Source organism: Ceratotherium simum, chromosome 6 (genome assembly GCF_057802395.1).
Source record: "Ceratotherium simum simum isolate JZ-2026a chromosome 6, ASM5780239v1, whole genome shotgun sequence".
Taxonomy (NCBI): domain Eukaryota; kingdom Metazoa; phylum Chordata; class Mammalia; order Perissodactyla; family Rhinocerotidae; genus Ceratotherium; species Ceratotherium simum.
In genome coordinates this window covers 77412349-77422100 of record NC_141905.1, presented here as the reverse complement: position 1 = coordinate 77422100, position 9752 = coordinate 77412349, and the positions used below count along the sequence as shown (strand labels likewise).

General features: G+C 44.3%; 1 protein-coding gene across 1 annotated transcript; it reads left to right on the top strand.

The window, feature by feature from the left end:
- Positions 1–1202: 1202 nt before the first annotated feature.
- PRDX3 (peroxiredoxin 3) lies at positions 1203–9752 on the top strand. The gene is made up of 7 exons (XM_004428125.3): positions 1203–1281; positions 2635–2770; positions 4563–4704; positions 5312–5447; positions 6280–6383; positions 8430–8595; positions 8934–9752. The coding sequence occupies exons 1-7, from the start codon at positions 1246–1248 to the stop codon at positions 8982–8984; spliced, it is 771 nt and encodes a 256-aa protein (XP_004428182.1). The 5' UTR covers positions 1203–1245; the 3' UTR covers positions 8985–9752.

The following is a 9752-nucleotide window of genomic DNA, read 5'->3' as shown; positions in this document are numbered from 1 at the left end:
CGAGCACCAATTAAACACAAGGCAGGTGCTGAGGGGACTTGGTCAAGAAACCTGTGGCCTTGTGCTTCTAAAGCAGTCCTTTCCAAAGCATGGGACTGGTACCCAGGGCTGTACCTAATGGTCTCTGTGATGATTTTAGGAAATGCACTGCTGGAGGAGTGGGGAGCAAAATAAATAACATCAAACCCCAAAGTGAGAAAGTTATTGTCCTTTTAATGGTCTTTAAATCCTGATTACACCAAAGTCTCACGTGATTCTAGGATGTCTCCAACCACCTCTCATTCTCTCTTTTTAATAAAAGACTCAGACTTTCAGCAGGCAACTGTATCTAGTTGATACTGAATAACATTTTGTTTTAATGTATTCATTTTAAATTACTTTCTATTTATAGAAAATTATAAATTTTTTCTATCTTAGTTATTTAACATTTTCTTTCAAATAAATTCACTTAAGTTTTTATAAAGTGAGTCAAATTAAAGAAAATAGTAAATAATATGCAGACTCAAGGAACTAAGTTGGTATTGGAATGACTGGTGTTTAGAAAATACTCAGAGGCTGCAATTTGTACATTTAGTGTAAGCCCAGTGTGCGATTTTTATCTGTGTTTGATGAGCTTGCTTCAAAGGATCATGCTCACTACTGAGCACTTGGCTTTACTAATCGACAGAAAACAAATTTTAAATTTGTTCCAATTCTCCCAATTTGGGGAAGAGAGGCCAAAATGGAAGCCCACACACGATCCCAAAGTTTTCTGGACACCAAAACCTTGATGTGTCTGACCCACTTAGCTTATTAATAGACTAAAATTGAATTAATAATTCCATTTCATGCAGAAGCCAGAAGACTCTATCTGAGACCGAAATAGGAAAGAGATCCTTTTACAGAAATAGTAGAAACAGGAATCCACACAGATTAACAAAAAAATCAGCAGCAAATATGGAAATAAATATCTAGCTCACTGCGTGGATAGGTTGTTTTTAGGTTGGGGCTGCAAATAGAGACAAAGTGTCGTTTTCCCAAGTATTCAGCTACTCAGAAGCCATAATGGTAATGTTCCCCTCAGAATCAGGGCGGAGGGACCCAACAGTAGACGTTCACAGGCCCAGGGTCCCCAAAAGGCGGGAAGGCTCCTCCGGGCCCCGCCCCGCCCACCGAGGCCCCGCCCACCCCGTAGGCCCCGCCCTCCCAGTAAGCCCCGCCTCCTCCGCTTCTCCGTCGACCCCGCGGCTCCCGCGCGCAGTGAAGATGGCGGCCGCGGTGGGAAGGTTACTCCGGGCTTCGGTGAGTGGCTGCCGGCTCGGGGACACTGCGGTGGCTCCAGGAACGTGCTTCCCAGACAGGATCCCGCTCCCCTGCGGCCTGAGGGCCTTTCGCCCTCCTTGGAGGGTGCCAGCGGGTAACCGAGCGGCAGGCCACCTCCTCCACCGCCCTCCCCCACCCCTCTGCGGTCCCCTCCCCGATCCCTCCTCGCCGCGAGCCGCGGGTCCCCAGTCCCCTCTCCACCTAAGCACCTGGTTCTGGCCCTCGAGACAGGCGACCTTGGCTCTGGCCCGGGTTCTGTAACCAACTCTATGACCTTGGACAAGTGACTTCGCTTCTGCGAACCTCAGTTTTCCTGTCCTCACCTTAGGATAGAAAGAATGATGCCTCCATCAAGGCGTTGCTCTGAGCATCCACTACATGCTGGAGGGAAACCACAGTGCTACAGTCACCAAAGTGCTAACGTGCGAAAGGCACTCCCTCCTCCCCAGGCCTGTCCCCTCGATTTTCTCCCGGCAAAGCCTGGTACCCGCTTGCTACCCACTCTCCTCTTTCTCGTGGCGGGTTGAGCGCAGGCTCTTTCTTCTTCCTGAGTCATGCTCGACCCTAAAGTTGAGCAAACATTTCCCTTGAGCCCTGTCCAAACTCTTCCCAGAAGCTGAACTTTGCTCTACTTGTTTACTTGTCTGTGGGGCTGGAAGGGCCTTGTCTTGTCTGAGGAAAACCTTGACGTGGTAGAACATGCTCAGCAAATGGTGCTGGTAAAGGGCTGCATACCCGGGCCTGGCCAAGTGCCCATGGTTTTTGAACCCTCGGATTGCTGTTAAGAGCATGGAGTCTTTGTTCTTATCATTCCCCTCTGCTTGCAGTCTTTTTTTTTTTCATTTATATATTTTTTAAATAAAAATTATATATATATAAGGTGTACAACATGATTTGATATACATAATGAAATCATTTCGGTAGTCATGCTAATTAACATATCTTTTCATGTAGTTAGCATTTTTATGTGTGTAATGGGTGCACGGGAAATCTACTCTCTGAGCATGTTCCCAGTGTTCAATACAGTATTAAGTATAGTCGATATGCCTGTACATTAGATTTCTAGAGTATTCATCCTACATAATTGCAACTTTGTACCTTTGACTAACATCCATCTCCCCATCACCCACCTCCCCTGCAGTCCTGAAGGAGGAGGAAGCAGAAGGGAATGTTAAGAACACGGAGATTCATTCCATGCTCTGAGGGTTTTGGGTTTGGTATTTGGTTCACAGGAACTAGGACAGCTGAGGCCACCACTGGCCTGATGCCCTTTCAGCAGGGCCAGCCTTCTGGCTGGGACTACTTCCTAATATAAAGTGTCGCTCTTTCCAGGTTGCCCGACATGTGAGCGCCATTCCTTGGGGCATTTCTGCCTCTGCAGCCCTTAGGCCTGCTGCTTCTCGAAGAACATGCTTGACAAGTGGATTGTGGTCTGGTTCCAGTCAGGCAAAACTCGCCTTTAGCACCAGTAAGTGTTGTTATGCCTTGGTTTGTCCCAGGTAATGGAAACATGAATAATCGTCTCTGGATGGGAGCTCGAACCCTGGCTGTACATTAGACTCGGCTGGGGAGCTTTTAAAAACAGCACTGTCCCAGTCCCACCCCAGACAAATTAAGACAATCTCTGGGGTGAGACCAGGACGTCAGTATTTTTTAAAAGTCACCAAGTGATTCTAATGTGCATTCAAGGTTGAGAATCACAAACTGCCTTGTGTCACATTTCCTTGTTCGTTGCCAGAGGTTTTGATCCTCTGTTGAGGAACATGGAGGGAGTGGGGGGGGTGTGTGGGGGTGTGTCTCAGATGCCTTCTGGGCTGCTGTGTGTGAAGGGGTGTGAGATAACTGGGAGCTGACAGTGTAGCTCCTCCAAAGGCTTTTGGATTCAGACCTCTGTGCTGGCTCCAGTTGGCCACATTAGACCAATCTGATGGACTCCTCTGTGATCTGAGTGAAGCATAGCTATTTCTTGAAGTTTACACTCCATTCTCTAGAATGTGGACTTTACTAAGATCAGCCTCAGATAAATGGTATTTGAAAATGCCTCCTTTAGATCTGTCCCACCTTTTAAAAAGCATGCATTTAACATGTAATGGTTTGGGGGATATACTTTAGCAAAGCCTTTGTTTGTGGGTGAAATGTTCTAAAAAGTTTCACATTTTACTACCCTGGGGCTTTAAAAAATTTTCTACTAGTGATTTGATGCCACAGGTTTAAAACTTTCCTTGTCACCAGTCCCAAACTCCTGCTCCCAGCAGCTCCTCCTGAAGTTTCTGAAGCCCAGGCATTTTGACACTTAATCTCCTTTGTCCCATGTTCCCAGGTAGAGGCAAGTCCTTTCCAGTTCTGACACATCTCTTGCGTCCTTTTCTTTCTTCCTATTTTCTCTTGCCACACCCCTCCCCTCCATACCTCTCACTTAGATAACTGAAATCACCTCCTAACATCAGTCTCCCCTCCTCCTGCTCCCCTCACCCCGCCTTGCCCGACTAATCTTCCTAAGAACAGCTGACTCATCTTCCGTCTCCTCCATGAAAACCTCCAGTGATTTTTATCTCTTCTTTTAAGAACAAGCCCGTCAGCCTGATGTTTAAGGGCCCTCCCAGCATGGCTTCAGCCATTCTTGCTTTGCCTCTCACTCTTCTTCCTTCCACACACACCGCTTCTCTCTGTTCTCACCAAATTGTGCCACAGGCTGTTGCCCACACCTGCCCCGTTCTTTCCTCTGTGCCATTTGCCCTGTCCTACCTGGGCTTGGAAAAATCAGAACCACATTTAGAACCCACCTCTAGGGCCGGCCCTGTGGCTTAGCAGTTAAGTGTGCGTGCTCCGCTACTGGCAGCCCGGGTTCGGATCCTGGGCGCGCACCGACGCACCGCTTCTCTGGCCACGCTGAGGCCGCGTCCCACATACAGCAACTAGAAGGATCTGCAGCTATGACATACAACTAGCTACTGGGGCTTTGGGGAAAAAATAAATGAATAAAATTATTAAAAAAAAAAAGAAGAACCCACCTCTGGTCTCATGTCTTCCTTAATTCCATCCCTACACTCTTCTGTCTTCTTTTTGGTCTCCAAAGCACTTTGAATTGAATTTCTGTACAATCTAGAACTATGGAAAGACAGAAGTTACCTAAGATGTACAGTTGAACTGAACCTTTTAATTAATTTATACTGATTAATTATTGTGAGAATTTTAAATAAAATCAAATAGGTGCTTGATTAGCAAATAAACTATGTATGCGTGTGGTTTCTTTTCTTCAGGTTCCTCATACCACGCCCCTGCCGTCACCCAGCACGCACCCTATTTTACGGGGACAGCCGTTGTCAAGGGAGAGTTCAAAGAACTAAGCCTTGATGACTTTAAGGGGAAATATTTGGTGCTCTTCTTCTATCCTTTGGATTTGTAAGTGTAATTTCTACAACACTTTAATGTCATTTTGAGAGTGAGCAAAGATCCCTGCTTCCCCCAACTGCCTGCCTCTAGTTTCTCTTGGCAAGAGCAGGGTTCTTGGTCACCCTTTATCACTGATGGCCTTGTCAATACAGCCTGCATCTGTAGCTAATGTACAAGTGATAAGTTTAGGGGTGGAATGGCATTCCTTTTCATGGGGTAGGGTGTTAACGTGGCTCTGTTTTATGTGCTGTGGAGCAGTGGCTCCTGTAAGCCAGTCTACGGGGAAATTTTCACTGGTCTAGGGGAAAATGAGAGAAGTAAGGATAATAAAATGAATTTTCTCATAAAGCTACTTTATTTACATAATTTTTTTTATTCTTAGAATATACCTCCCCCTGCTCACTCTCATTTTTTGATACAATTCTTAAATAGAAAGGTGATAAATGTTTTTTTTTCACTGGAGTATCATTGTGACCAGGAGTCCAGTGAGGATGGTTAACCATTTTGCCTTTTTTACCTTCAAGAAAATTGAACTAGTTTTTAGACTACTTACTGTTCAAATTTTAAATCCTTGTCTTTACATTCTCTGATGAGAATTTCTGCCCTTTGTTCCTAGCACCTTTGTGTGTCCGACAGAGATTGTTGCTTTTAGTGACAAAGCCAATGAGTTTCACGACGTGAACTGTGAAGTTGTCGCTGTCTCAGTGGACTCTCACTTCAGCCATCTCGCCTGGATAAATACCCCAAGGAAGGTATGAGCATCATTCATCTTGGCTTTGCACTTACAATCTTAAAAATGGAAATGATCCTGTAAAAGAGCAAGCTAGAAGTTGTTAATGCATCGCTGGTCTGACATGGGCTATTTGTAAGTCCTAAGCTACTGGCAAATTCTGTTAAACTCTGTCCATATCTCTCTTGACATTGCATGTGTTTACTTCCCACTCTGCTTGTATTTTCCAAGGTACAGACAGTAACACAGAACGGGCTCAGGGCAGGGGGAACAGCTGGGGTCATTGCCTCCCCGCTCACCTGTACACTGCAGATCCCATGTACCTTGCATGGCATGTGGGATGGTGGTTAGGTTCTCTGATTTCATTGTTCTGTGTGATCAGGATTCTTGCCTAGACTTGCTTAGGAGAATCAAAATTTTCAGCTATGCTGCTGGACTATCAATATCAAATTATTCATAGTATTTCTTTATTACTCTTCCATTTTTGTATTTCAAAAATTAATCTTCAACTAGAAGAATCCTTTAAGAATTAGAAAAAGAAAGGTCTCTAGTATTAGCTGGGTTTAAATCCTGCCTCTGCCGCTTTCTACCTGTGACCTGGAGCAAGTTACTTAACCTTCGTGTGCCTCAGTTTCCTCATCTGTAAAATGGTGATGATAATGCTGTCTCCTCAGGATGGTTGGGAGGAGGAAGTGAGTTAATAGGAATAGCGTAGAGCAGTGCTTGGCGCATGGTTGGTGCTCAGTTACTGCCACCTATTGCCGTTATTGTTGGTCTCAAACGTTGTCTATCCCAGCTGAGAATGTTGCAAGAGCGCACAGTATAACAGCCAATCATGTTTGCGTTTTTATTAGAATGGCGGTTTGGGCCACATGAACATCCCACTCTTGTCAGATTTAACTAAACAAATTTCCCGAGACTACGGTGTGCTTTTAGAAGGTCCCGGTCTTGCACTAAGGTAAGATCTTGTTTCTTATGAACCTAAAATTGTTCATGTTTAGCATCATCCTACTTCGTAGGGGTTTTATAGAGACCTTGGTAAAGCATTTTTAAAACCCCAAATCCTTAATTTTAGTCATTTAATAAGCATTAATGGATGCCTCCTACAAGGGTTGGCAGTCTTTCAGAAATGGCTGAGACATATTTTCCCCCTGAACCCCCCTGGGTCTGTTTCCGAAGAAGGATAACATTTCTTGATTGTCACACTGCTCCACTCTCCCTGGCTGTCTGGGAGCCACTTCTGTGGCTCTGAGTATGAGGGGCATACTCCTGGCACTGAAGCCGCCAGAGTGTTTGGAGAAGCGGGGGACTAGCAAGGTAGGAGTCAGTATCCTGGAATGGTAAAGATCTCATACAAGCCCTGGAATCAGATTGGAGTTTGATTTTATTTTATTGTTATTTTTTTTAACTCAGCTACTTAGTAGCTGTATGACTTTGGGCAAGTTATTTAACCTCTTTGAGTCCGAGTTTTCCCATAACTAAAATGAGAATGTACCTCCCAGGTTGGTTGTGAGGATTGAATAAGGTGAGGCAGCTGAAGTTTTTAGCGCGGGTCTCGGTAGCTGTTGTGTCCTGGAATGTATTTTCTGCCCTCATTCATTCTGTGGTTAAACCTTTATTCCTTTGAGTGTGAAAGCTTTCCATCTTTAACAGTCCCATATTCAAATGCAACCTTCCGGGGAGGGATGAGAGTGTAGGCCTCAGAACTGGCACCTTGGCTGCTGAGTGAAGGAGGGCCTGGGCGGAACTTGCCCTCCAGGAAGCCGGCGAGGACCCCACTTTGATGTGCCTAACAGTTTTGCTGGGTTCTGGCTTGAAGCCACTCAGCTGCCCTCCTGTAGCTGACCTCTGGCCTGCTTTCTTCTTGGGTCACCCTGGAATTTTAGCTCTGGGAGCCACCTTGGAGCTTGGGCCTTTTTGACTTCAAGGAGATTACTGTCTTCCTTTAATAAACTAAAGTCTAGCTTTGACAGAGCTGGCAAGAGAAGGAGAAAAGGAGTGCCGGCTTTTCCCCCCAGGATCCCCTTCCCTGTAGGGTCTTGCTAATTTCGCGGTTACCTCCCTCCTGGTTTCACTATTGGGATTGACAAGGGAGAGGAGGCGAGCCTGGCTTGTAAGATGAGGTTTGCTTTCTGGAGTCCGTGGGCCCTGCTCCATCCTAGCTCTGCATCTGCACCATGGGCTCAGCTGGGCTCCACTCTCCAGGAGCATGCACCAGGACCTGTTAAGCCTCAAAGTCTAGATCCCCAAGGGCCTGGCCCAAGGAGGGAGAACCACCTTTTTACCTTGTGAGTTTTCTCTAACTCACCTTTTCCCTGAGTGATTAACACTTGGAAAGCCACACCCTTTTAAGACAGACTGTTAAAACCTGTGGGTTGAACATATCTGCATATGTCATAGTAACACCAACACTCGTACAGAAGATGAACACAGGCCACAGGGCCAGTCATCTCAGGACAGTGCTGCCAAGTGATAAAGAGTGACGGGCTTGGTTTGTCCTTTAGCTTTCTGCTCTGCATAGACCTGAGGTTAGTACATTCTTCTACAAAGATTTTCCCATGGGATTTTTCCCATTTACCCAAGAATTCACTTATTTCATATTTCCTGAACATAGTTAAGATACATCTCTGTCCTTTCCTATTGTTTATGGTTTCTTGCCAAGATTTGATACAGCAGCCTAAAGAATGCTAATAAGTAAAGAAGCCTTTGCTCTCTCTAGTTCAATGACTTTCAGATACTGTGTGACATTCAGGTCACATTTGTAAATGTGACCATACTGCCTGTTTTCCATGGTGGCCTGGTCCAGTCCTGCCGTTGTTAAAGCATCTGTCATCAGTAAGAGATGATAAACTTTTTGTGCAACAAGGAAAACACCATTTTTAACCATATGATAGTGCTTAATAAATGCTTTATTAAGGAGAATTAAAGACAGAAGAGGGAGAAGTTAAGCATCTGTCTAGCTCTGGTACTGTTGAGGTACTAATGAGGATAAATTCTTATGCAGAGGGCTCTTCATAATTGACCCCAATGGAGTCATCAAGCATTTGAGCGTCAATGATCTCCCAGTGGGCCGAAGCGTGGAAGAGACCCTCCGCTTGGTGAAAGCATTCCAGTTTGTGGAAGCCCATGGAGAAGTCTGCCCGGCAAACTGGACACCGGATTCTCCTACAGTAGGTTTCTCTTCCAAAAACAATGGGACCCCCACAGAGGGTCCCAGGTCCTCACTGCCTCAAGGGCTGTTGGCTTGGAATATCCACAAAAGGAGCCCACCCTTGGAGCAAGGGTGCAGATGGTGTGCCAGTGGGTGGAGCTGCTGAAGGGTGGGGGGTGGGGGTGGGACCAGGCACCAGGCAGGCTGTTAATGTAACTTTCATCCATGTATTTTTAAAGAAACAGCCCAATCTTTAAAAAGTTAAAGAACTTTAGGTTAAAATCGAGAGCTTTCAACTCTCTTTTGAGACTGTTGTCATAAAGTCTGTTACCCAATGAAATGTTGTTGTATTTTCAGATCAAGCCACATCCGACCGCTTCCAAAGAATACTTTGAGAAAGTAAATTAGTGTGTCATCCCATGTGTACCTGAAGCTTCTCACAGCAGAAAAGAACCACAGTTGGAACTACTTTTAGCATTTCAAAGATTATTATTTATGGAAGGCAAAAAATCAATTATGCTTGTATTCATAAATAATACTCTAAATGTTTTGTTTTTGTAACATTGGCTAAGGCTTTTTAACATGGTTAGTTACTAACATAAGGAGCCCTTTACTGGTAACGTATTGATGGCTAGCGAGTTTATGTAGAATGCTTATTTCACCTGTCTCTTAGATCATGTCTTCACTGGGAAAAGGAAACACTCTTCTTTCGTAGTCTTACTTGAACCTTTGTGTACAACAGAGTAGTATGACACACACTGAAAACTTCTGATCAAGGGTCCTGAAATTTTCTTCTTGAATTTCTTTGATTTAAACAATTTTCTTTTAAGGTAACAAAGATCATAGTTTTAAGTTGTTAGCATCAGCGGTCTAATTTAACTCTTGCAATGGATGTATATGTGATTGAAACAAATGTGAATCATGTTTTTAAAAAAACACGGTGGCAAAGTGACTTAACTGATCATGCATGTTCCCGATCCCTGAGATTTATAGTTTATATAGTTATTTTACTTAATTTTGTTAGCTGACTTAATGTCTACATACATTTCTAGATATTGATTGGGTGTAATTATGAAGGATATTTATTAAATCCAGGTATTACGTTTTGAAATCATTGTAGTTATTTTCCTTTCTGAAGTGCTCAAAGTATATAATAAATAAACATATTTTAAAATA

Coding starts and splice junctions, on each gene's coding strand:
- PRDX3 (XM_004428125.3), top strand. CDS start 1,246: ATGGCGGCCGCGGTGGGAAGGTTACTCCGGGCTTCG. Junction 2,771..4,562: donor AAAACTCGCCTTTAGCACCA/GTAAGTGTTGTT, acceptor TCTTTTCTTCAG/GTTCCTCATACCACGCCCCT. Junction 5,448..6,279: donor GGATAAATACCCCAAGGAAG/GTATGAGCATCA, acceptor CGTTTTTATTAG/AATGGCGGTTTGGGCCACAT.